Source organism: Chiloscyllium punctatum, chromosome 39 (genome assembly GCF_047496795.1).
Source record: "Chiloscyllium punctatum isolate Juve2018m chromosome 39, sChiPun1.3, whole genome shotgun sequence".
Lineage (NCBI taxonomy): Eukaryota > Metazoa > Chordata > Chondrichthyes > Orectolobiformes > Hemiscylliidae > Chiloscyllium > Chiloscyllium punctatum.
Genome location: NC_092777.1, coordinates 62,793,339 through 62,820,861, shown reverse-complemented (window position 1 = coordinate 62,820,861; position 27,523 = coordinate 62,793,339). Strand labels below are relative to the sequence as shown.

General features: G+C 41.8%; 2 protein-coding genes across 5 annotated transcripts in view; one reads left to right on the top strand and one right to left on the bottom strand.

Moving 5' to 3' along the window:
- The window catches only part of adap2 (ArfGAP with dual PH domains 2), a 30,641-nt gene extending 12,549 nt beyond the window's left edge, over positions 1–18,092 (top strand). Inside the window, exons 3-11 of the mRNA XM_072558925.1 lie at positions 1,022–1,113; positions 3,930–4,018; positions 7,026–7,138; positions 11,370–11,516; positions 11,881–11,964; positions 12,839–12,901; positions 14,701–14,778; positions 16,303–16,531; positions 17,167–18,092. Of these exons, the coding sequence (XP_072415026.1) occupies positions 1,022–1,113; positions 3,930–4,018; positions 7,026–7,138; positions 11,370–11,516; positions 11,881–11,964; positions 12,839–12,901; positions 14,701–14,778; positions 16,303–16,531; positions 17,167–17,198 (927 nt within the window). The 3' untranslated portion in view covers positions 17,199–18,092. The remainder of the gene's footprint in view (positions 1–1,021; positions 1,114–3,929; positions 4,019–7,025; positions 7,139–11,369; positions 11,517–11,880; positions 11,965–12,838; positions 12,902–14,700; positions 14,779–16,302; positions 16,532–17,166) is intronic.
- The window catches only part of LOC140464146 (BUB3-interacting and GLEBS motif-containing protein ZNF207-like), a 63,535-nt gene continuing 47,109 nt past the window's right edge, over positions 11,098–27,523 (bottom strand). For all 4 annotated transcript variants that reach the window (XR_011954859.1, XR_011954860.1, XR_011954861.1 and 1 more), the window contains one exon: positions 11,098–11,275. The gene's annotated coding sequence lies outside the window, so the exon portion shown is untranslated. The remainder of the gene's footprint in view (positions 11,276–27,523) is intronic.

Here is a 27,523-nt window from a genome sequence, read left to right as displayed (position 1 = left end):
GAGCTCCTGATTGTGATCCAACAATACCTCCTGATGACCCACCTTCTCCTGTACATTGGGAGAGGACACCATTAGATTATCTTTAGAATTCATTCATGGGAAGTGGATATTACTGGCTGGGCCAGCATATACTGCCTATTTGTAATTGCCTAGAGGGCAGTTAAGAGTTAACCACATTGTTGTGGGTCTGGACTCACACGTACACTAGACTAGAGAAGTTTCATTAGTGAATTAGATGGATTTTTCCAACAATCAACAATGGTTTTGAGATCATCATTAGACTCTTAATTCCAAACTTCTTATTAAAAAATGGAATTCAAGTTCCACCACTTGCAATGGCAGGATGTGAACCCAGGTTCCAAGAACATTACTCAGCTTCGGAATTAATAGTCTAGTAATGGTAGGCTAGGCCATCACTTCCCCTAACTGTGGGTTATGTTATCTCACCACAGGGAGACTGAACATTGGGACACATTATTCACCAATCTGTATGTCACCATTGAGTCAAAGCCTCTGGGAATGTGGAGCATCTAATATATAATGACTAATAATTAATAAAACAACACGTGAACATTTTGTTCAGTGAACAAAATTATTGAGTGATAACCAGAGGGCATAGGTTTAGGGTGAGAGGGGAAAGATATAAAAGGGACTTAAAGCACAACTTTTTCAGAGGGTAGTGTTTTTGGAATGAGCTGCCAGAGGAAGTGGTGGAGGCTAGTACAATTGCAACATTTAAAAGGCATCTGGATGGGTGTTTGAATAGGAAGGGTTTAAACGGATATGGGTCAGGTACTGGCAAATGGGACTAGATTAGGTTGGGATATCTGGTCGACATGGATGAGTTGAACCGAAGGGTCTGTTTCCGTGCTGTACATCTCTATGACTCTATGACTAATAGGCACACGTTTAAGGCTTTGAATGAGGTTTGCATTGTAGATCAGCTGCAGCACAATAAAAAGAAGTCCCTTTTAATCTGATACTAATAAAAACATCTCTTCTTGTTGTTTTTTGTGTATAGCAAATGAGAACCCATGGTAACTGGATGGCGAGGAAACACTATGAAGCAAATGTTCCTCCTTTCTACTACAAGCCTCAGGCTTCAGATTGTGTGTAAGCAGCAATTTCTTTTACTGAGAACAGCACTGCTGTTCACAGAGATATCTTTGGTCCTGCCCACCTTACAGTTAGCCATGTGGAAGGTCATTCAGCTTCACAAGCCTGTCCCACCATCCAGTTATGGCTGATCCATAATCTTTAATTCATTTAGCTAGTCTTGCTGCAACAGAATATGACTTTAATGGAAAAAAAGCTGCAGAAGGCTGCAACATAAAGGGGCTTGGGGTACTTGTGCGTGAAAGACAGAAGGCTAGCACACAGGTGCAGCAGGTAATCGGGAAGGCTAATGGAACGTCAGCCCATATTTCAAGAAGGTTGAAATATCAGAGTAGGGAAATTTTACTGCAACTATTAAGGTGGTGGTAAGACCACATTTGGCATACCATGAGCAGTTTTGATCTGCTTATTTAAGGAAAGATATCATTTCATTGGAGGCCGTTCAGAGAATGTTCCCCAAGCTGATCCCTGGTATGGAGGGATTTTCTCATAAGCAAGGGTTAAAGAACTCAGATCTATGAATGTGGGAGTTGGGACGTCATGTTGAGGTTGTATAGGACATTGGTGAGGCCTCTTCTGAAATACATTCTGCAGTTCTGGTCGCCCTGCTATAGGATGGATATTGTTAAATTGAACAGGGTTCAGAGATGATTTATCAAGATATTGCTGGGGATGGAAGGTTTGAGAAATTAAAACAGATTGGAAAGGCTGGGACTTTTTTTCATTGGAGCATAGGAGGTTGAGGGATGATCTTATTGAGGTCTATAATATCATGAGAAACTTAGATAATGTGAATGACAAAGGTCGTTTCCTTAGGGTCGGCAAGTTCAAAAACTATGGGGCATAGTTTTAAGGTGAGAAGAGAAAGCTTTGAAAGGGACATGAGGGACAACTTTTTCACACAGAGAGTGTTTTGTCTGTGGAATGAACTACAAGAGGAAGCGTTAGATGCAGATACAGTTACAACATCTAAAAGACATTTGGATAGGTACATAAATAGGAAATATTTGGAGGTATATGAACCAAGTGCAGGCAGGTGGGACTAGTTTAGTTTGAGATCATGGTTGGTGTGGACTGGTTGGACCAAAGGGTCTATTTCCATGCTATATGATTCTATGACTATATGCACTTGAGTTTAACAAAATGGGAGGTGATCTCATTGAATGATATACGATTCCTAAGGGGATTAACAGGAGATGTTGTTTCCTTCATGGGAGGGTCAAGGACCAGAGGGCACAGTTTCAGAATAAAGGGGCTCCAGTTTAAGACTGAGATGAGGAGGAATTTCTTCTCTCAGACAGTTGAGAGTCTTTGGAACTCCTTGCCACAGAGAGCTGTGGAGGCAGAGTCCTTGTGTATATTTAAGGCCGAGATTGATAGATTCTTGATCAGGACGGGAATTGAGGGTCATAGGGAAAGGACAGGCAAGTGGGCATGAGGAATGTCAAATCAGCCATGGCACAGCAGGCTTGAGGGGCTGAATGGCCTACTCCTGTTCCTCTTTCTTATGGTTTTATGGCAATATTAATATACTCTGCTTGGCAAAGAACCATCTGTTTTGTGGAAGCACAGTTTGAGATTTCTGCTCCCCATTCTGTGAGACCATATTATGTACTCAATGGCCTGATTCTACATTCAAGGTTCTGCACCATTTGCCTCAACTACTCACCCTGCTCCCTCCCAAAGAAAATGGCTTCCTTCCACCAACAACTTAGCTCCTCTGAAAGGTGGCTCCTCTTGCCTTGGCTCACAGATTTTTCTGGGTGTTTGTCGGGTTTGTAACATGAAGTTACTGCAAGTTCTCTGTCATATTTGCATTTTTCAGAAAGCATGTTGAAGAATTACAGTTTCAATAATTAGCCTTTCTCACGAGATATCTTCACCAGTTGGGGTCTCAGCTGAATGGTCCATGACTATTCAACAGCTCATTAAATGTTCAACCCTATTGCTGTGGATCTGGAGTCACATGGAATCCAGACCATATAAAGATGGCAGATTTCCTTCCCTAAAGATATTGAGGGATGAGCTCTGTTGTTGCAGCAAACTAACAGCTTGAGGCTCAATCCTACTGAGACCAGCTTTTTTCAGATTTATGTTGAAATGAGTAAATTGCTCATGCTGAGATCTGAACTCACCTTTACTAGATGGCGAGTCTGGGTCTCTGGATGATTCACTCTGATTGTTTGAGGAAAGGGTGTGGCTGGGAAACACTGCTACATATGGGCATTCATACAAACATATAAATTAGGAGCAGAATCAGCCTCTTAAGCCTGCTCTGCCATTCAATAAGGTCAAATCTGATCTGATTTCTCCACATTCTAATAACCTTTCATTCCCTAACTTACCAAGAATTTGTCCACTTCAGACCCTTTGGTCAAATTTGTTCATGCTGACCAGACATCTGAAATTAATCCAGTCCCATTTGCCAACATTTGGTCCATATCCCTCTAAACCATTCCCATTCCCATTCCAGATGCCTTTTAAATATTGTCATTGTACCAGCCTCTAAACTTCCTCTGGTGGCTCATTCCATACACGCACTATCCTCTGCGTGAAAACTTTACCCCTCAGGTCCCTTTTAAATTTTGACTCCATACTCACTGCAGACTGAGGATGGAGCCATTTTGGACAAAATATCAGCCTGGTTTCCTCATGGCTGCAGCTCCAGTTGTCTTGAGTTGTTGGGGGAAGGGACTGTGCTGGTACACTGTTGTCAAGTGGAAACATAGATATGTCCTTTAACCAAACTGGCTTGGCAGTAATTGTTTACCTGGCACTCAAAACTCTGATGTTCCTCTCTGTCCCCGATCCAGAGTTCTGAAGGAGCAGTGGATTCGAGCCAAATATGAGCGAGAGGAGTTCACTGACATTGTCACTGAGCAACGGGAATCCCCCATATCAGGTACAGGGTTGGGGGGGATTGACCCTCCCCTTCATATACAACAACTTGTATTTGTCTAGCACCTTCTCATGCAGTAAAACATTCCAAGAAGCTCTGCAGAAGCAGAAATCAGGCAAAAAAATTGACAAGGAGCCGCAGGGGGAGGGACAGGTAACTTAAAGTGTGGTCAAAGATGAAGCTTTTAAGGCGTGCTTTAAAGGACGAGAGAGAGAGAGACAGAGAGAGTCCAATCTAAGGGCTTAGGGCCCAAGTGACAGAAGGCAATGGGCACCAATGGTGGAGTGATTAAAACCAGAAATACCCCATCACATTATTGGGATTGTATTATAGACCCCTTAACTGTCAGAGAGAAATTGAGAAACGAATTTGTAAGGAAATCTCAGTTATCTGTAAGAATAATAAGGTGGTTATGGTAGGGGATTTTAACTTTCCAAACATAGACTGGGACTGCCATACTGTTAAGGGTTTATGTAGAGAGGACTTTGTTAAGTGTGTACAAGAAAGTTTTCTGAGTCAGGTTGCGGATGTACCTACTAGAGAAGATGCAAAACTTGACCTACTCTTGGGAAATAAGGCAGGACAGGTGACTGAGGTGTCAGTGGGGGAGCACTTTGGGGAAAAGGGTAGACCAGATCTAAAAGTTGAAACTCTAAATGGGAGAAAGGCCATTATTGACAGAATTAGGCAAGAACTTTCAAAAGCTGATGGGGGCAAATGTTCACAGGTAAAGGGACGGCTGGAAAATGGGAAGCCTTCAGAAATGAGATAACGAAGGTCCAGAGACAGTATATTCCTGTCAGGGTGAAAGGAAAGGCTGGTAGATATAGGGAATGCTGGATGACTAAAGAAATTGAGAGCTTGGTTAAGAAAAAGAAGGAAGCATATGTCAGGGATAGACAAGATAGAGTGAATCCTTAGAGGAGTATCAAGGCAGTCAGAGTATACTTAATAGAGAAATCAGTAGGCCAAAAAGGGGGCATGAGATAGCTTTGGCAAATAGAGTTAAGGAGAATCCAAAGGGTTTTTACAAATAAATTAAGGACAAAAGGGTAACTACAGAGAAAATAAGGCCCCTCAAAGATCAATAAGGCAGCCTTTGTGTGGAGCCGCAGGAGATGGGGCAGATACTAAATGAGTATTTTGCATCCGTATTTACTGTGGAAAAGGATATGGAAGAGAGAGTGTAGCGAATAGATGGTGACATCTTGAAAAATGTTCATATTACAGAGGAGGAAGTGCTGATGTTGTGAAACGCATACAAGTGGATAAGTCCCCAGGACCTGATCAGGTATACCCTAGAATTCTGTGGGAAGCTAGAGAAGTGATTGCTGGGCCTCTTAATGAGATATTTGTATCATTGATAGTCACAGGTGAGGTGCCGGAAGACTGGAGGTTGGCTAACGTGGTGCCACTGTTTAAGAAAGGTGGTAAGGACAAGCCAGGGAACTATAGACCAGTGAGCCTGACGTTGGTGGTGGGCACATTGTTGGAGGGAATCCTGAGGGACAGGATGTACATGTATTTGGAAAGACAAGGACTGATTTGGGATAGTCAACAGGGCTTTATGAGTGGGAAATCATGTCTCACAAACTTTGTTCCTTCTTCAAAAAGACTCAACCAAGAAGATTGATGACAGCAGAGTGGTAGATGTGATCTATATGGACTTTAGTAAGGCTTTCGACAAGGTTCCCCATGGAAGACTGATTAGCAAGGTTAGATCTCATGGAATACAGGGAGAACTAGCCATTTGGATACAGAACTGGCTCAAAGGTAGAAGACAGAGGGTGGTGGGAGAGGGTTGTTTTTCACACTGGAGGCCTGTGACCAGTGGAGTGCCACAAGGATTGGTGCTGGTTCCACTACTTCATTTTTCGCAACGATTTGGATGTGAGCATAAGAGATATAGTTAGTAAGTTTGCAGATGACACCAAAATTGGAGGTGTAGTGGACAGCGAAGGTTACCTCAAATTACAATGGGATCTTGATCAGATGGGCCAATGGGCTGAGAAGTGGCAGATGGAGTTTAATTTAGATAAATTGAGGTGCTGTATTTTGGGAAAGCAAATCTTAGCAGGACTTAATATATTTAATGGTAAGTCCTAGGGAGTGTTGCTGAACAAAGAGACCTTGGAGTGCAGGTTCATAGCTCCTTGAAAGTGGAGTCGCAGGTAGATAGGATAGTGAAGAAGGTGTTTAGTATGCTTTCCTTTATTGGTCAGAGTATTGAGTACAGGAGTTGGGAGATCATATTGCGGGTGTACAGGACATTGGTTAGGCCACTGTTGGAATATTGCGTGCAATTCTGGTCTCCTTCCTTTCGGAAAGATGTTGTGAAACTTGAAAAGTTCCAAAAAGATTTACAAGGATGTTACCAGTGTTGGAGGATTTGAGCTAAAGGGAGAGGCTGAACAGGCTGGGGCTGTTTTCTCTGAAGTGTCGGAAGCTGAGGGGGGACCTTATAGAGGTTTATAGAATCATGAGGGGCACGGATAGGATAAATAGACAAAGTCTTTTCCCTGGGGTGGGGGAGTCCAGAACTAGAAGGCATAGGTTTGGGTGAGAGGGGAAAGATATAAAAGAGACCTAAGAGGCAACTTTTTCACTCAGAGGATAGTACGTGTACGGAATGAGCTGCCAGAGAAAGTGGTGGAGGCTGATACAATTGCAACATTTAAGAGGCAATTGGATGGGTATATGAATAGGAAGGGTTTGGAGGGATATGGGCCGGGTGCTGGCAGGTGGGACTAGATTGGGTTGGGATATCTGGTCAGCATGGACAGGTTGGACCAAAGGGTGTGTTTCCATGCTGTACATCTCTATGACTCTATGACTCAAAAGATCAGAATTAGAGGAGGGTTGTGGATTACAGAGAGAGGTCAAGGCTATGGAGAGATGTGGAAACATGAGTTTTAAAATTGAGTCATTGAGCACCAAGAGAACAGGACTAGTCATGAATTGGAACTGGCACCCTTCAAGGTTCATAGATGTTTCCTTGCTCATTATAAAGGTGACCGTGTCGGTTATCTCTGGAAACGGGGAAAGGACAAAGGAAATTTTCAGAAGCGGAGTTTCCGGCTTTTGGAGAAAGAGGGTGTTATCCAATACTACGCTAAGGAGGAGGTATGGCTCTTGTATCTGTCCCAGTTGTAAAGATTTCTCCCTCTGCCTCAATACATACCATGTTTACTGCTAGAGGTTGACCTGAACCTGAGCCGAGCTCCACTGACATCAGTAAGACTGGATATTGACAGTGTCTATAACAGATGGGTTACCAATCTTCTGAAGTCTTCAAGAATTTGAGTATGGTTTTCTGAACGTGACTGCATACAAATCCAGCAGAAAAATTTAGTTATCAATGGTGTTTCTTCATTGAAAACTTTTGTTTATTAATTCTAAAATATTGGAAATGGGAGAAATGCTTCTAGTCTGGAATTGGGGTGCTTAGGGGTCATGTGATAAATAAAGAAATTGGCAAATCCTGAAACTGAGCCTAACAACCACAATATTTTCTTTAGGACAGATTTAACTCCAACCAGTGGGGAGATTTACCACACACCCCCCCCCCCCCCCTCCCCCAACACCCCCATTTCTTCCCTCTGCCTGATTCGTACTAATTTCAGTTTCACTCAAGCTCTTCAACGCCACACTCTATCAAATGCTGTGTTGGTGTCATGGACAGTCACACTCATGTCATGGAGGTCAGTTCCTTTGTCCATGTTTAGGCTGAGGTTGCAATTAGAACAACAGCTGAATGGTTCTGGTGGAACCCAAACTGAGCAACAGCACTCAGGCTATTGGTCTGTAGGTACTACTTGGTTGCACTGTTGATGATACCTTCCATCACTTTGCCAATGATTGACAGTAGCCTGATGGAGGGTGATTGTCTATGCTGGTGTTTTTATTTTGCTATTTGTGGACAGGATGTACCTGGGCAAGGTTCCATATTTCACATTACCTTACTGAATGCATGCTACACAATCCCACAAACATTACAAATCATGCTTTTTAATTTCCAACAGTTAGCCTTTATGTGCCCTTTCTTAAGGCAAGTATGTCATAGAGTCATAGAGATGGACAGCATGGAAACAGACCCTTCGGTCCAACCCATCCATGCCGACCAGATATCCCAACCCAATCTAGTCTCACCTGCCAGCACCCGGTCCATATCCCTCCAAACCCTTCCTATTCATATACCCATCCAAATGCCTCTTAAATGTTGCAATTGTACCAGCCTCCACCACTTCCTCTGGCAGCTCATTCCATACACGTACCACCCTCCGCGTGGAAATGTTGCCCCGTAGGTCTCTTTTATATCTTTCCCCTCTCACCCTAAACCTATGCCCTCTAGTTCTGGACTCCCCAACGCCAGGGAAAAGACTTTGGTCTATTTATCCTATCCATGCCCCTCATAATTTTGTAAACTTCTATAAGATCACCCCTCAGCCTCCGATGCTCCAGGGAAAACAGCCCCAGCCTGTTCAGCCTCTCCCTGTAGCTCAGATCCTCCAACCCTGGCAATATCCTTGTAAATCTTTTCTGAACCCTTTCAAGTTTCACAACATCTTTCCGATAGGAAGACCAGAATTGCACGCAATATTCCAACAGTGGCCTAACCAATGTCCTGTACAGCTGCAACATGACCTCCCAATTCCCGTACTCAATACTCTGACCAATAAAGGAAAGCATACCAAACGCCTTCTTCACTATCCTATCTACCTGCGACTCCACTTTCAAGCAGCTATGAACCTGCACTCCAAGGTCTCTTTGTTCACCAACACTCCCTAGGACCTTACCATTAAGTGTATAAGTCCTGCTAAGATTTGCTTTCCCAAAATGCAGCACCTCGCAATTATCTGTATTAAACTCCATCTGCCACTTCTCAGCCCATTGGCCCATCTGGTCTAGATACTGTTGTAATCTGAGGTAACCCTCTTTGCTGTCCACTACACCTCCAATTTTGGTGTCATCTGCAAACTTACTAACTGTACCTCTAATGCTCGCATCCAAATCATTTATGTAAATGACAAAAAGTAGAGGACCCAGCACCGATCCTTGTGGCACTCCACTGGTCACAGGCCTCTAGTCTGAAAAACAACTCTCCACCACCACCCTCTGTCTTCTACCTTTTGAGCCAGTTCTGTATCCAAATGGCTAGTTCTCCCTTTATTCCATGAGATCTAACCCTACTCAGACCCCCGATCTCTCTATGCAGGTGTGTGCAAATGACAGCTTACATTCTTGTTTTCTTTTCCTTTATTCTTTTATGGAATGTGGCTACCACTAATTGCTCTTGAATTCAGTAAATTGCTAGGCTATTACAAAGGGCAGTTAAAGGTCAATCAAATTGCTGTGGGTCAGGATTCAGATGTCTGTCAGATCGGGCAAGGATAGCAGACCTCCCTCCCTGAAGAAAATTAGTCTAGTTTTTTAATTACAGATTTTATGGAATCTGAATTTCATTATCTGCTGTGGTCAGATTCAATTTCATGTTGCCAAGATTGCTCTGGATGACTACCTCAGTGATATCACTATGATGTCACCACCTCCCACAATTAGGACAAAATGTCAAATTGAAACCATTTTTAATGAGCAGCTCAACAGCAGCTGCTCTTATCTTCCAAGTCCCATCTTATTCCCAAAAGGTTACTATTTTTAAATTCACTCATTAGTGAGATAAACTAAGATCTTAGTGTTGTTCAATCTTTTTTTTGACCCATATCATCTCTCAAATACAATGCCCTTTTCTCTCTCGAATTTCACAGAAATCTGATCCTGTTATTTCCTCAAATTTGTAAACTTTTCCCTGACTAGTTTCCTTAGTGTCATGGTCATCGCACATGAAAGAGATGAGTACACTTCCAAAATTAAACAAAGAACAGCAGATGCTGGAGATTTGAAATAAATAAAAGCAGAAATTGCGAGAAAAACTCAATAGGTCTGACAGTCTGTGGAGAAACAGAATTAATGTCTTCAACTCATGTTCGTTCTTCAGAACTCGGAACAGCTTCGCTGGTTTACCATCCGTAGTCTCTTTGCCTACCTTTCATTTTCATTCTCTCCCTCTCTGCCTCCACCTACTTGCTCACTCCTACCCCTTCACTCCACCTAGCATCAGCATAAATATCACCTTTTTCTAGCTGCTTTTAGTTCTGAAGGGCCACTGGACTCTAAACATTAACTTTGTTCTTCTCTCCACAGATGCTACTTGACCTGCTGGGTTTCTCCAGCATTGTCTGTGTTTATGTCAGAGTACACATCTGAAGCAGTCTCCACAAAAACGCTTTGCAATCAAGTTGTCCATTTGTAATTTTGTCACAATTTTGTAGTGACATGAAACACATTTCAACCTCTTTTGCACTTAATTTAGGGAACAAGTGAATCAAAACCAGAAGTTAAATTTGAAACATCAGCAAGTAGCCCCTATTCATTGAATCAAAGCTTTTCTCAGTTCAAATCTTGTTTCGAATTTGTCTTGGAGGAATTTCTCTTTTCCCTCCCTGTTTTTGTCTTTAAATCACAAGGTTTTTACTGTCTTCTTGTTCTTTGAAATTCAAAGTTCACATTTTTGCATTTTTCTTTCTCCTCCCTTTAAATCAGGTTTTATTTTATTAATTCCTGGCAATGTGAGCCTCATTGTAATATTCCCAGTGGTTCCAGTGTGGTCACAACCTCACACTATCCTTCCTTCCTTCTTGCAACATTGGTTCCAGCTTCAACTAAAAACCATCCTTTTTGTCTGTTTGGCAGCATCTAATGTGGGGCTACTTCTGCACAAATCCTTTGGTCTCACTGACTCAGTCTGTCAATCTGTAGCAGAGGTCAGCTACTTGATATTAAAGCTTCAATAAATTTTAACTCCCCTCTTCCCCCCCATCTCCATGACCACACTGACACATTGTTCGTCAATGAGCAGAGTTCAGCTTCACATCATCTCACCCACCTCCTACATCACCATCCTTACTACCACATTGTTTAATTTATATTAAGAAACAGGTTCATCATAGCTACTTTATGAAGTCTAGTGGCCATAATAACATATATATATACATGCTTAAATGCAGAGAAAATTACAAAACATAAAAGAGCAAATTACAAATTTATTTTGTTTACTTGGAATCTGTTAAAAAAAACAAATGACATGAAAAGAGCAGATGTCATTCTATAGTTGCACATCTCTCCATCTCTTCCCACGCTCGACTCCATTTCATCCCAGGCTGTCTCCTTCAGGATAATTCCAATATTCCAGCTGTTCAGGATCTGATATCCCATGGAGAAACCACACAAGTACAGTGTGAGAAGAGGAAAGCAGGCAGAGATGTTACAAATGAAACAACACAATCTGTTTTAACAGGATAAAGAGCCAAAAGGAGTCATTCACGTGTCAGAGCTTAATGCCACATTCCAGCCAGAAAAAATTGGCAATCCAAATGGGCTGCAAATCACCTACCTGAAAGATGGGCGTACCAGGTGTATGTTTGTCTACCACAAAAACGGCAAGGTAAGGGAGGGTCTAACAGCCTCAAAAGCTCACAGCAAACAGAAGCTACACATTCCTCAGTGTCTCTCTGTCCCAATACTGATCCACTCTCAATACTGACACCCCCCCCCCCCCCCCACCACCATCTGTCTGTCCCAATACTGACCTTCTCTCACTCTCTGTTCAAGTACTAATCTACTCTCAATACTGACCCTCTGTCGACATGACCCTCCCTCTCCCAGTCTGTCTGTCTCAATACTGACCCTCTCTCTATATTGACTCTCTCTCTGCCCCAAAACTGACTTTCACTCAATGCTGACTCTCCCTTTTTTTCCCTGTCTGCCTGTCTCAGTCCTAATGACTGACTCTCCTGTTTTGTTCCTAGGACATTGTGGATTGGTTCAATGCAATCAGGGCAGCCCGTTTCAGATATCTGAAAATTGCTTTCCCTACAACCAGTGACACAGAGGTGAGCTCACATATGTGTGAATCATATATTGACAAAGAGCTGCAAAGATACAGAGAAACACATAACGTAAATGAACACATGAAATGTAGAGTAGGCTGTTTGGACTTGCTTGGTCATTCAACAACAACACTGTTGATCTTCTTAATCACCTGCACATTCACACCCTGTACTCCGAGTGCCCACCATCCTATCAGAGTTTATCTGGCTCCATCTATGCAACCCTGTTCAATAACATGCACATGAACATGCACATAGACACCACCAGGCCATGCACACGGACGGATACATCTACGGTCATAGCCCTGGACACACACTGTGATGCACATACACACACACGATCACATGTATACGTACAGACATGCACACAAAGATACAAACATATGGACATACATAAACACTTCCAGATGAAGACACTATGAATAAACACAAACAATTGCATAAACACAGGCTTTCAAATGTACATATGCAGAAAATACACTATGCAAATACCAGTATATACAGATATATGCATAGACACTTTCACAAATTTATACATACATTAACAGAGCCACATACTTCACATTATACTGGAGGCTGCTTTACAAATGGTTTAGAAAATGTTTGATTGAGGGGGGAATTACCCCAGAACTAACGAGAATAGTTGAATTCTTACAATACACTTTTTAAAATGATTACACTATCCAGTAGAGGTAGCATGAGGATACCTCTGGGAACCGGGAAGTCAATTCAGCAACAGGATTCAGATTTCCCTAGACGGAAGAACTAAAATGAGCTCATGGTAGCTGTGAGAAAGGACCACGACTGGACCACTGTTTCATGTGTCTGTGTAGTGTGTCTACTGAACTGATGGATTTTTATATTGTTATTTTCTCAGCTCATACCAAAATTAACGAGAAATTATTTAAAGGAGGGATATATGGAGAAAACTGGCCCCACGGTATGTACATTGTGCATTACAGAATAAATATGATGCGCTTATTGTAGGAATTGTAAATCTTTCGTGGAATTGCTGTGTTCTTCCAGCCTCCTGCTTTTCTAAAATGGGGCGACACGGTGGCACAGTGGTTAGCACGGCTGCCTCACAGCGCCAGAGACCAGGGTTCAATTCCCACCTCAGGCGACTGTGTGGAGTTTGCACATTCTCCCCGTGTCTGCGTGGGTTTCCTCCATGTGCTCCGGTTTCCTCCCACAGTCCAAAAATGTGCAGGTTAGGTGAATTTGCCGTGTTAAATTGCCCGTAGTGTTAGGTGAAGGGGTAAGCGTAGGGGAATGGGTGTAGGTGGGTTGCGCTTTGGCAGGTCAGTGTGGAATTGTTGGGCCGAAGGGCCTGTTTCCACACTGTAAGTAATCTAATAAAATACATGACACTCTCAAAATTTGAGGAACTTTATATCTCACACTATACAATGTATTCTTTAAGACTACAAAATCTAATTGCGTACAGAAGGGTGAGATTAGTTGGTGTTTAAGTAGTCTTTCCAGGATGGCTTTCTCAGGAATTTGAAATTAATTTTTAATACTTTTTAAACTATGATCCAGAAATTTGGATATAGTCAACAACTCTTGCAATAAAACTAGAATCATCAATTAACTATATCGCCATCAACACTGACAGTGAGTGAAGGAGTGAATATGCTCAGGAGGTTATTGGTGACCTGCCAATGTCCTGTTCTAAGGGAGATTCCCAGAACAGTAGACACAGAATAACAAACATTCAAGCTGCTCTGGTCAGCAGTGTCATTGCTTTTATGTCAGATGTTCCAGAGCATTCTCTCTGGGTAGTGCACTCAGTATACGAGGAGAATTTGGAGGATCACCTTACCATACTAGCTCTGATCAGGAATCCCTCTCTATCTCTGGAGGTAGGGATTTATGAAAGGACTAATGCAGAACACTAAAGCTATATATAAAACAAATAAAGCACTGAGATTCATTTTGAGAAGGATGGAATTGAAAAGCAGAGAAGTTGTATTAAACAAAAAAAACCAAATTACTGCAGATGCTGGAAATCAGAAACAAAAACAGAAATTGCTGGAAAAGCTCAGCAGGTCTGGCAGCACCTGTGGAGAGAAAGCAGAGTTAAGGTTTCAGGTCCAATGACCCTCCTTCAGAACTGACTGCAGCTTGGGAAAGGTTGGTATGTATTCTGAAGATGGAGTGTGGCAAGGGGATGGAGTAAACTTATATAAATCTTGGTTACATCACATTCAGAATAGAATTCTAACTCCATATTTTAAGTAGTACATAGAGGCAAATGCAAGGACATTAATCATAGCTAGAACATTTTTAAATTTTGGTAAAGGATGAACAGGCTGAAGATCTTATCTCCAAGGTTTGATAGGGAAGATGTTTCTAATTGCTGGTGACCAAACCAAGCAGACAGTTACTAAAGAAATTTAGCAAAATCATCTTAAGGAATGTGGAACAAAAAAAAAGGGAAATGCATTCAAGGGAAAACTCAATAACTATCTGAGGGGAAAAGGAAAAGAATGAAGCAGAGCTGTGGTCAGATGAAGTAAGATGAAGGAGGCTTGTGGACGAGAAACATCAGCATGGGTCAAGTGTTGAATGACTCACTTCTATAATGTAATTCTATGTAAATTGAACCTTATTTCGTCTGATATATATTAAAATGTTAAGAAAGCTAAATATACATGTAAAGCATTCAAGTGTCAAAAAAACAAAAATTTCATCATATACCATAGAAATAAACTGAAGTATGGCCCTTTCCTTCAGCAAAAAGAACCTTTTAAGAGAAGATGGTTCACGTTGGATATTCAGGATCGTAAACTGCTGTACTTTAAGGAACCGCTGGTAAGTGCTCAGAAAGGCAGTAGTTGTCGAAGCATGCCAGGGACAGCAAAACACCCAAGGGCTGATACAATGAAGTACACAATTGTTGGTGTCAGATTGATCTAAGATTCATACAATGGCAACAAGAACAAGATTCCTCTCAACCTTTGACATGATTGTTTCTCAGATGAGGTGAGAAGAGTTTCTGAGATGCTAAATGAATCATAGGCTATTTTAAGGAATTGGCTCAATGGGATCTTTAAATATCTTGCTGTTAATATAAATTAACATTAAAAGTATAACAGGAGCAGTGGGCTACTCTACCCCTTGTGCCTGCTATACCATTCAAAGAGGTCAAGACTGATGTGTGAAATAACTCCACAGAGTATCCCAACACAAAGTCACCCTTTATCTACACGTGCAAAGTCCTTGACACTGGTCCAGCTCCTTCAGAGTCAGCTCAGTGAACAGAAGCCCTGACACTCCTGTTATGTCTGTCAGCCAGGGCTCCTTAATTGTCCCACATTAACGCCATCTGGCATTATAACTACTGCAATCTGATTACTCCACATCTTTAGCTTCTTCCCTAACTTTTTATCCACTTTTACTGTAAAACAGTCAAGGATTCTGTTGCCACCATCTTCTGAGGAATACAGTTCAAAAAACTCACACACCAAGACTTTTTTTTTTCAATTCCGGATTAATTAATTGAATTCCAATTCCAAGTGCTGTTGTGGTGAAATTGGAATCAGTGTCCCTAGATCATTTACCTGGGTCTCCGGCTGACTAATCCAGTGATAACACATTATCCCTAACACAACCTGAGCAGCTGCTCTGTGTTTGTTATCAATTGACAGATAATCTGATAGCATCAATCTCCCACCAGGGGCAAGTTTGAAATTGAAATTCCTATTGGTTGGTGAGGCTCATTGTCATGTGTTTTCACTGTGGGATCATCGGGATTAGCTATTGCCCCATCTTCCTCCTTGTCATATTGGACTTGCCGAAGGCTGGCATGCTGTCTTGACCAAGAGGGAAGTTGTGGGTTTAAGCTCCACTCCAGGGCAGTACTGAGGGAGTGCTACACTGTTGGAGATGCTGTCTTTCGAGGAGATGTTAAACAGAAGCCCCGACTGTCCCTGCAGGGGGTCATACAAGAACCCATGACACGACGTCAAAGAAGAACAGTGAGCCTTTCCCTGTATCCTGATTCAACCAATTTATCCGTGAACCTACCACAAGTAGTAATAGACATGAAAAAACACAACAGACACCAGAAATCTGAAATAATGACAAATGCTGGAAATAAATCCTCAGCAAACCTGGGAATTTGCATGAAGAGTGATATGGAATTCACATTTTTGATCAAAGATCCTTTGTCAGAACTCACTATCAACAAATGATGTGGTCATGATCACATTGCTGTGTGGGAGGAGCCAGGCTTGGCACAAATTGGGTTTCCCGCAGTCACTTCAGTTTTACTGATGGCAAAAACCTTTGGGACATTGAGTTTAACTGCGCTTTTCACAATGTTCTTCCTTTCAGGATGCCTATGCACAAGGCGAGGTGTTCATTGGGCATTCAGAGTATGGGTATAATATTCTGGAGGGCCTCCCACCCGGTGTGAAAGGCAATAAATGGAACTTGGGGATAACGATTGAGACGCCAGAGCGGAAGTTTGTATTTACCTGCAAAGATACTCAGGATCTCAAGGAATGGATTGTAGCTTTCAAAGAAGTGATATTCAAGCCAATGTGCTTGCAAGATTACACAGGTAAGAACCACAATTTTAAATTTCTGATTTGAACATGCCTTTTTGTGTTCCTCATGCTAATCCAACACAGCTCAGATACTTGAGGGAGTTGGGTGTTACACTGATAGGACCACAGTACCACACAGCCAATAGGCTGACAGGGCTAGTTCTGCGTGAAATTGATATATGATTCCACGTTGCTGTTTTTCAGCTATAATTGCAGCCAGATAGCATCAGGAGCTATTCACCATTCGGGTCATCGTGTCTGTATGATACGTTTGCCTTGTCCGGTGGACAGTATGCCAGACCAGCCCCCTGCCCGGTCTGTTGTTCAATTCTGTGGTTTGGGGTGCAGACTCTAATGCCTCCAACTGGTGCATCTGAGACAATCGCCTCAGCACAGAAATGGGAGCAAACCTGAACCTAGAACCCCACTTCCCATGGACCAGAGGGCAGCGCACATTCTCACAAAGTCTTCATGATTGTTCAATCCAGACATATTCCTGGCTCAGAAAATCCTCAGCTCTTCTGACTTTTGAAAACAAGAACACAGTAGGGTGAAAACACAGCATCATCAAAATAAGATGTAGTAAAGGAGTAAATAACCAAGCTGGTTCTCGTGTTCTGTATGACCAACTAACACTTTTATTTTTCAGTTGAGGCCTCTTTAAGACGGAAGCAGAGGTGATGATAACTCAAAAAAAGTGGCGGCGAGACTCCAAACAGGGCATTCCATTCAGAAGATAGTCTGTGAATAGTAATGGGGAGGCACTCTTCATTTGGATAATCCCAATTTGCTCTGAACAGACATTGAAAAAACATGAACGCTGGTTAACACACAATGTCTGTTACATTCTGGGCTTTGAACACAGATACTCAAGCCGACGAAAAGCTATGATTCCTGTATCAGTGTTCCAACTTGTCCATCGGGCACTCTGCCAACATCTGGTCCTACTGAAAGCACCCATTACAATTCAGTTACTTAAGTATCAACAGTTCATGAAGTGTTCTAACTATAGCTGTACATCTTGCAGACCAGGAACAGAATCAGCAAGATTTCTGGGAGGCATTCTTCTGAACCAAAAAATTTGGAGTACAAGAAAACCAGAAGTGAAACCCCAATGCCATTATTTCAGAGTCTGCTGACACTCCTGGTTTCGGACAATACGGATGTTTGCTGCATCATAAACCCATGTGCCAGAATCCATAGAGGAGGAGACTGGGGAATGAGAACAATTCTTCACCACCTTCTGTTTTACTGGGTGGGGATCTTAGTGTGCTGCCTCTGAATAGATACATGTTGGAATTATAAAACACTACAGTCAGGAGTTTCCATGTGCAGTGTTTGTTTCTGATGAAAAATGGGCTACAGTGTACATCAGTAAAATGATTCCTTCAGGAGCTTTCCCCGATAATTGTGGTTCCCCACAGACAGACTAGGGGCCATACTGCTATTTGAAATGAAATTGGGGACCCACAGTCTGTAGGGCTCCATTTCTGTAAAATGTGAAACATTTTTAAAACAGAATAATTTGGTTACTCTTTGTTCTTTATGAATGTAATAAAGAGAATTCCAAACAAAAAAGTTGGAAATATCTTGAAGGAGCATGGTATTTACTTTAATTCCATGTTTTATTTGGTTTTTGATAAAATCAGCAGTCTGGTACCGGTGTACAACAGGTCTGAGACTCTCATTCAGCACCTGTTCTCATCTCATAAAGGAAAGATCTTCTGAAACCTGGTTAGATATCTTACAAAGCATGGCCTTCACTCTTCCTGCTCTCTTTTAAGGGGGGGGGGGGGGGGGCGGTGGTGGTTCAACAGTTTATACTCAGGTGGGGTTTTTCTTTCAGCAGCAAGTAAAATGCAGGAAAAAAAACTTGTCTTTTCTCACACTAGTTGCCTTTAAAAAGACCTTGTGGTATACACTGTGCCTGCCACAAAAACCTGGAGAGAAGGGATTGAAAATCCAAAGTCCTGGTAAGCAAAAGGAACCCTGTGGAGTGATGTGAGTGAGCTGTGAAGTCCAGTATTTCCTCAACTCACATCCATTTTTTTTTCTTTTTTAGTTTGCATATGTGTGCGCGCATGGGAATTTTAAAACGGGATTAGACTTTAACAAGTAAAGGCATAGATTGATAGCTTTATTGCAAAGAGTTTGAAGCTAAAATTATTTGCCTAGCTACTTACTGAACCAAAGTGTTTTGTGATTCTTATACATGCTTTTCATCCAAATAATTATCTAATGTCCTCTTGACTGCTTCTTTTGCAAATTACTCTAAATCCATGCCCTCTCATTCCTTTCACAAACATGGACAACTTCTCCCTATTTATCCAACTCTGTCAGCTCACGATTTTGAAAATGTTAACGACCTTCTCTCCAAGGGGAACAGTTCCAACTTTTCTAATCTTTCCTCATAACTGATTTTTCTCATTCCTGGGACCATTCCTGTAAACCACTTCGGCATTCTCTCCAATGTGTTCATTTCCTTCTTATAATGTAACACCCACAACTGTATACAACACTCCAAATGAAGTCTATTAAGTTTCTTATATTAGTTCAACATCACCTTCTTACTCTCAAATTCCATTCCTCTATTAATACAAAGTTGAGGACACTATATAGACTAACTGCTCTTGCTAGCTGTCTTACCACCTTCAGTAATGTGTACATAAACATCCAGGGCCCTCTGATCCTGGATCCCTTTAGAAATGTACCCCTACTTCATACTGCCCTTCATACCAGAATGCATCATCTCTCATTTCTCTGCATTGAATCATATCTACCACATATCTGCCCATTCACCCAAATTGTCCATGGCTTTTGGGAGTTCTACACAGTGCTCCTCAGTTTACAATTCTTCCAAGTTTTATGTCATCTGCAAACTTTGAAATTATCCCCTGCACACAAAGATCTAGATCACTGAATAAATGCCAGAAAAAAACAAGTGTCTCAATACCAACCTTTGTTTTAGTTCACTACAAACCTTCACCCAGCCCCAAACATATCCACAATTAAAGCTTCATATCAATCAGCCAATCTTGTATCCACATCTCTCCTGACCCTTTTAGTCTATGACCTACAACTTTTCTCAAGTCTATTGTATGGCATGATATCAAATGTCTTCTGGAAGTCCACATACACATCAACGCCATCACCTTCATCGAGCTTGTTACCTCTTAAAAAAACACCAGCCACCTTTTTCATGCAACCACTAACTCTAGCCCAAATAACTGGCTCAAGAAGCTTTCCCACTTCAGACATTAAGTTAATTGTTCAGCTTATCCTTTCAACCTTTCTTGAACAAGGCTGTAACACTTGCAATTTTCTAGTCTTTTTGCGCCTCTTCTTTGGAAGACTGAAAGGGTATGGCCAGTGTCCCTGCAATTTCCACACACACTTCCTTCAAAATACTTGGATGCATCTCATGATCCCAGCGCCAACAGTCTATTCAAGACTTCTTCCTTAAGTTTTGAATTCTTCCAGCTACAGTTCCCTCATCACTATGGCCTGAATATCATCCCTCTGTTAAAATCAGACACAAAGTTTTCATTTAATGTTTTGGTGCCAATCCCTTCATTTCTCCTGAATCAACCCATCTCCTTTTACCAAGTTTTGTATATCTATTTGGATATCTATAGAAAACATTTGGACATCCTTTTATGTCTGCTGCCAGTCTTTTCAAATCATTCTTCTTTGGTCCTCTTGCCTATTTACCTCCCCTCTGAACCTTCAACAACCATCGAGATTCGCAATTTTATTTTCTCCCTGACATCAGCTGACTTTTCCTTCTTTGTCCTAATTTCTACCTTCTTTGTCATTCAGAGTGCTCTGGATTTGTTTATCCTACCTTTCCTATTGCAGAAATGTACCTTGACTATACCCAGCTGAAAATGTGTTGCTGGAAAAGCGCAGCAGGTCAGGCAGCATCCAAGGAGCAGGAGAATCGATGTTTTGGGCATGAGCCCTTCTTCAGGAATGAGGAAAGTGTGTCCAGCAGGCTAAGATAAAAGGTAGCGATGAGTGACTTGGGGGAGGGGTGATGGAAATGTGATAGGTGGAAGGAGGTCAAGGTAAGGGGGATAGGCCAGAGTGGGGGTGGAGGCGGAGAGGTCAGGAAGAAGATTGCAGGTTAGGAAGACGGTGCTGAGTTTGAGGGTTGGGACTGAGACAAAGTGGGGGGAGGGGAAATGAGGAAACTGGAGAAATCTGAGTTCATCCCTTGTGGTTGGAGGGTTCCTAGGCGGAAGATGAGGTACTCTTCCTCCAGCCGTCAAGTTGCTATGGTCTGGCGATGGAGTCGACCAAAGACCTGCATGTCCTTGGTGGAGTGGGAGGGGGAGTTGAAGTGTTGAGCCACGGGATGGTTGCGTTGGTTGGTCCGGGTGTCCCAGAGGTGTTCTCTGAAACGTTCCGCAAGTAGGCGGCCTCATCTCCTCTTTGAAGGTAATCCAGGGGGATCCAAGATGGCGGCGACGCAGCAAGTCTGAGTCTACAGTGCTCCTCCCAAAACTTGGGCAAAGTGGGTCACCCGCCCCCACCACACTCACCAAATCATTTAATATAGCTGATTAATTTAATTAGTTGCTCAGTATTAAATTTAAACAATCTAATCTTTAGTAAAAATGACCAAAGGGAAGGGTGCCCGCAGCTCTCAGCAAGCAGGAACCCCTCCCCCACCCTCTCCAGCTGCAGCAGAGGTGTCCGCAGCCGCCCCGGGGGACTTGCCTACAGTGGCGAGCCTCGTGGAAATCATCTTTAAACTGGATGCAAAGATCAATGCTTTCATTGAAGAATCCCGAAGTCGATGGGACTCGCTCTCGGCTGCGCTGCAAAAGCACGACCGAGACATTAAAGAAATCGAGCGCCGAGTCGGAGGGGCGGAGCTAAAGGCCGCGACCTCCGAAACTACAGCGCAATCGGCCGTGGATCAGCTCCGGACTCTTGAACAGCAAGTCCGGACCTTAGAGAATCACATTGATGACCTCGATAATTAGGGTCGTCGAAAAAATATTCGTTTGTTGGGCCTTCCCGAACGGGAAGAGGAAGGCCAGTTTACAGCATTCCTCGAGCAGTGGCTGCCACAGCTTTTAAATCTGGAAGCTGGATCAGGCCAGGTAAGGGTAGAATGGGCCTACTGGGTTGCAATACGCGGGCCCGGCTCGAACCAGCGTCCCCGCCCGGTCCTGTTCCGGCTGCAGAGCTACAAGGAGAGGCAGATACTCCTAGAAGCCTCTAGAAATCTTGGAAAAGATTCCCAAGCCATGATCTATAAAGGATCCAAGATCATGTTATTCCAGGACTTTTCCCCAGCTCTGGTCCGAAAGAGGAAGGCATTCGATGAGGCGAAGAAGTGTTTAAGGGACTTAAATACTCAGTACTCCATACGCTACCCAGCGATGCTACGCTTTAACCATGAAGAGTCAGTGTATAACTTCAGATCGCCGGAAAAGGCCAAGGAATTTTTGGACTCTCTTAGATAAATTGTAAGAGTTAATTGATGTTAGTTTGCCTTTCTCCCACTCCGGTTTATATCCCCCCCCCCCCCCCCCCCCCCTTTTTCTTACTTTACTGTTTAATATTATCTTGGGGGGGTGGGGAGAGGGATTTATTTATTTGTTCTCTATTTAATGATTTTCTCCCTCCCTTGGGGTTGTTTTTTTATTCTTCTTCTATGTATGTAAGTATGTATATATATGTGTGTGTGTATATATGTATTATATATATACACACACACACGTGTATGTATGTGCACATATAAGCCGGGGGATTTAGTTAATGTTGGTGGGGGGAGGTGGTTACCTTATTCTATTTTACCTCGGTCTCTAGGAGCGGGGTTGTTTTCCCTTGTTATTTTGTATTATTATATTTAATTATTATTTGTTGAGGTTGTAATTTTATAGTTATATATGTTCATACATGGTATTAACATTACCAAATATATCCAGGTGCTGGGGTGGGGGTAGGGTGTTCACTGTTAATTTTAGTTTTGTATTATATCTGAATTCTCCTCAACCTATTGAGGAGTGCCTGGGTCAAGGGGAGGGCATTGGTTGGGAGAGGATACGATGGATCTTTGGAAAGGAAGTGACACCCCCTGGGAACAAGGGGGAAAATCTCCATTTAAATACTTTTTTTTATTATTTAGAAATAGTTTTTTATTATACTGTTGTGAGTGTATTAGAGAGCCTTTATTTTTGTGAATTTTAAATGCTCTATGCTCGGGATGTTCTGGATAGGGTTTCCCCTCCTGAGGGGTCTCGGATTTGCCCGGACGATTATGGTTAATCAGTCGGTTAAGTGGTGCACCTGGAATGTCAAGGGGAGTAATTCACCAGCCAAAAGGAAGAAAATATTGTCAAATCTTAAGAAAGAAAGAGTTGATATAGCTCTCCTACAGGAGACACAGCTGTTGGATAAAGAACACTTGAAATTACGACAGGGTGGATTTGATCAGGCCTTTTTTTCTTCTTTTAGCTGAAAAAGTAGGGGAGTTGTTATTCTTGTTCGGAAGAATTTCCCTTTCGCAATCCTAAATCAGATAAAAGACAAATCTAGCCGATATATTCTGATTAAAGCCCTTATAAACGGAGAGGATATGGGATTTTAAATTTGTATTGTGCCCCAACACATCCTTTTAAATTTATAATGGAAGCCTTCTCAAAATTGATGGCTCTTGCTGCCTGTCATACAATTATAGGGGGAGACTTTAATTGCAGTATAGATCCGGAAATAGATAGGATTCCTAAGAGTACTGCAGGAGTATCTCCCAGATCTAGACAATTGGTGGATTTTAACAAAGAATTAGGATTAGTAGATGTATGGAGATGTCTTCATCCACAGGGCAGAGATTTTTCTTTTTACTCTAATCCACATAAATATCATACGAGAATTGATATGTTTTTTGCCCCCACGATTTTTTAAAATTCCATATCATCCTGTAAAATAGGTAGTATAGCAATTTCTGATCACACTGCTGTATATATGGAAACCAAGGCAAGGAACAACGGGACATCCCCTCGGCATTGGCGTATGGACCCCTTCCTGATGAAAGATAGTAAATTTGTAAAGTACTTCTCTCAAGAATTTAAAACTTTTTTAAGAAGTTAATTTAGGTACGGCTAGCAACCCATCAGGGATGTGGGAGACCATCAAAGCTTATGCATGAGGTTTGATCATCTCCTACTCAGGGACCCAGAAAAAAATTAAAGGGAGAACAACAGCGTCTGCTCGAAGCTCACTTAAAAGCGGCTGAAACAGCATACGCTGACAGACCTTCTATTATCAAATTACAAAGGATTACGGCCCTTAGGACAGCTCTAAACACTACACTTACCCAAACTGCTAAGAGGGAAATATTATTTACAAAACAAAGGTTATATGAATTCGGCGACAAACCGGGTAGATACTTAGCATTTCTTGCAAAGAAAAGAAAGACCCCTCAAATTATCACGTCTATCAAGGAAAGCATGGGTATTTTGACTCATGATCATAAAAAGATTAACACAATCTTTAGAAAATTTTATTCTAATTTATATAAATCGCAGGATTGTGAAGACAGGACTAGGAGGATGCAATCATTTTTTAAAAAATTTGACCTTTCCGGGCCTAACTCCAGAACAGATATCGGTCTTAAATAGTCCAAGAAATACTTGACGCAATCAGGCAACTTCAGAGCGGTAAGGCACCTGGCCCAGATGGTTTTCAAGCTCAATTCTATAAAGAATTTACAGAAATATTGGCTGGTCCACTTATGGACATGAATAACTCCGCATACAGTCAGGGCTATCTCCCGCCTTCACTGAAAGAGGCAAATATCTCTCTTATCCTTAAAAAAGCAAAGGATCCAGAAGATTGTACGTCATACAGACCAATATCCTTGCTAAATGTAGATTTTAAAATCCTTTCTAAAACGTTAGTATCGAGACTAGAAATCTACTGCCACATATCATAAAGGAGGATCAGACGGGGTTTATTAAGGGCTGTAGGTCATCCAATAACAGTAGAAGGGTTTCGAATATGATTCAAGCCTGCCATCAGGGAAAGATACCAGGAGTAGTAGTTTCATTAGACGCGGAAAAGGCATTCGATAGGGTTGAATGGTCATATTTGTTTTACACATTGGAAAGGGTTGGCGTTGGAAAGGTGTTTACCAAATGGGTCTCAACATTGTATAGTGATCCCAAAGCAGTTGTGGTTACCAATGGATTAGGTTCGGATAGCTTCAGTGTGGGTAGGGGCTGCCGTCAGGGATGTCCTCTCTCGCCATTGTTATTTACGCTAATAATTGAACCACTAGCAGAAGCTATATGGGCTGACCCTAATACAACGGCCCCAAGGATTGGTACAGGTAAACATAAAATTACCCTTTATGCAGATGATGTTCTTCTATTCCTCAGTAATCCTCTGTTGTCTGTACCTCGCTTAATCCAAGTTATTGATAGATTTAGCGCATTCGCAGGCTATAAAATTAATTTCTTAAAATCGGAGGCTATGCCAATAGGTGGCTTTGCTATGATACCCACTTTAGCGGACGGATCCCATTTTCCCTGTCGTTGGTCCCCGGAGGGTTTCTTATATTTAGGCATTTTTATTACCCCATTATTTGGTCAGTTATACAAGGCTAAGTTTGTGCATTTACTGGAAAGGATAAGGCAGGATCTCCAGCGATGGGGAGACCTTCCAATTTCCTGGCTGGGTAGAATAGCACTAATTACAATGAATGTCCTGCCCCGTCTCCTATACCCTATGAGAATGCTTCCGGTGATGCTGCCGAGGCTGGCACTACGTAAATTATATGGCTGGGTGGGCTCCTTTATCTGGAATCATAGACGGCCCCTCATTAAGCTGAAGAAGCTACAGCTTCCACAGGCAAGGGGAGGATTGGACTTCCCAGATTTTAGGAAATATCAGTTAAGTTCCCTATTAAGTTACAGAGCTGATTGGGTCTTGTCTGATCCACAATCAATCTGGCTAGACATAGAGGCTTCTCAAGTAAAATGCCCACTTCTTAACCTTTTATTTTCAGACAAGAGGAAAATCATTACGGATCACTAAAAACCCTATTATACTAAACACAATTAAAGCTTGGAATATAGTGCGACAAAATGAGGGCAACTCACATAAAACATCTCCCTATGCGCTGACAGTGGGAGCATGGGGATTCCAACCGGGGTTTACAGACGCCACTTTTAAACTCTGGAGATCCAGGGGTATCTTATGTCTAGGGGACCTATTTAAAGAAGGGGTCCTGATGTCTTTTGAACAGCTGCGTCAGAAATTCAGATTACCTAATGGAGACCTCTATCCATACTTCCAAATTCGAGACTATATACAGAAGAAGACTACGTTATTAGACAGTCTTTATAAATCAGATAGAGAATGTAGAGTGCTACGGCCAATGGGGGTATCCTCCACTAGTACTATTTATCATTTACTACATGAAGTATCGGAAGATATGGACAATCTGCTTAAAACATGGGATCAGGATTTGGGACTAGAAATCTCTATGGAAATGTAGAATGACATTTGGGAAAATGCCAGAAGAATCACCATCTGTAACAGAACTCAGACTATCCAGCTGAAGATACTTCGTAGGGCCCATATAGTATCAGATTGATTGGCAAAATTTAAGGCAGGAGCATCTCCAATGTGTCCCAAATGTAAAATAGAGGTGGGCACCCTTGTACATTCTTATGAATGCAAAGTAGCAAGTACCCTGACAGAAATTTTAGGAACGGAAATTAAAGTGGACCCTGTGTCTCTCCTTTTGGGCTTTTCGAACTTTCCCTCCCTGGACATGCACAGGAAAAGACTATTTTCTATTCTCTCTTTCTGTGCAAGGAAAAATATTTTGGCTGAGGGCCCCCGGACTTTCAAATTGGCACAGATTAATTATGGAATGTATTCCCCTTTACTTCCTTACAAATATGGTGCACCGAAAGACCGAATTATTTCATAAAATATGGCAGCCCTTCTTGAATTATATAAATACAGATATCTCGGTCATCCTAACAAGGGCTTTTATTTAATTGAGATTGCGGATCTGGCTGGCCCGGGGCCCCTTAGGAGAGGAATCCCGCACGAATACGGGTTTTGTTACATTTGATGTTAACACATTCTGAGTATGTATCTCACTATCCAATTTCTGTGTTATCCGTTGGGTTTTTGTTTTTTTTTCCCCTCTTTCTCTTATTTGAATAATGTAAGAGACTTAAATATAGACTCTGGTTAATTGTAGGTTAGATTAGTAGTTAGTTGAGTTTTGTTTTTTTCTTTCACAGTATTTTTCTTTTGTTAAATTTTGGCTATTATATATTTAAGATTTAATTGTATATCAATGTTTGTACTTGAGAGTTTTGTTTATTTTTGTAAACTTGTAAAAATGTTAAATTTCTAATAAAAATATCTATTAGAAAAAAGTAATCCATTGTTCAGTTACTGTTTGCCTCCACCACCCCTCATTCCAGTCAGTCATTCCCTAAAAGATTCTCAGTCTTTGTTTGCGTAATTAATGTCTCCCACTAAAATTATTCTATAATGTTCACAGCTCTAATTTACCTGCTTGTGTTTCCCCTGCCTCCTTTCCAGTAATTGGTCATCTTTAGACCACAAATAGAATTCAATTGAATCTTATGTTCCTTAGTTCTCACCAAACTGATTCCATTCTTCGACCGTCAGAATTCTTTGTCCTTAACTAATACTATACTGTTAACCTTCCTAGTTTCTTGAACATCTTGAACTCAGGAATATCTAATACCCAGTCTTGCCGTTCCTGAGCCAGATCACATCAGTCAGTCACGGTGTATATCAAGAGTCATACAGCACGGAAACAGTCCCTTTGGTCCAACAAGTCCATGCTGACCACAATCCCAAACTACACTAACCCCACCTGCCTGCATTTGGCCGATATACCTCCAAAACATTTCTTATTCATGTACTTATCCAATTGCCTTTAAACATTTAACTGTACCCACATCCACCATTTCCTCTGCAAGTTTGTTTTACAAACC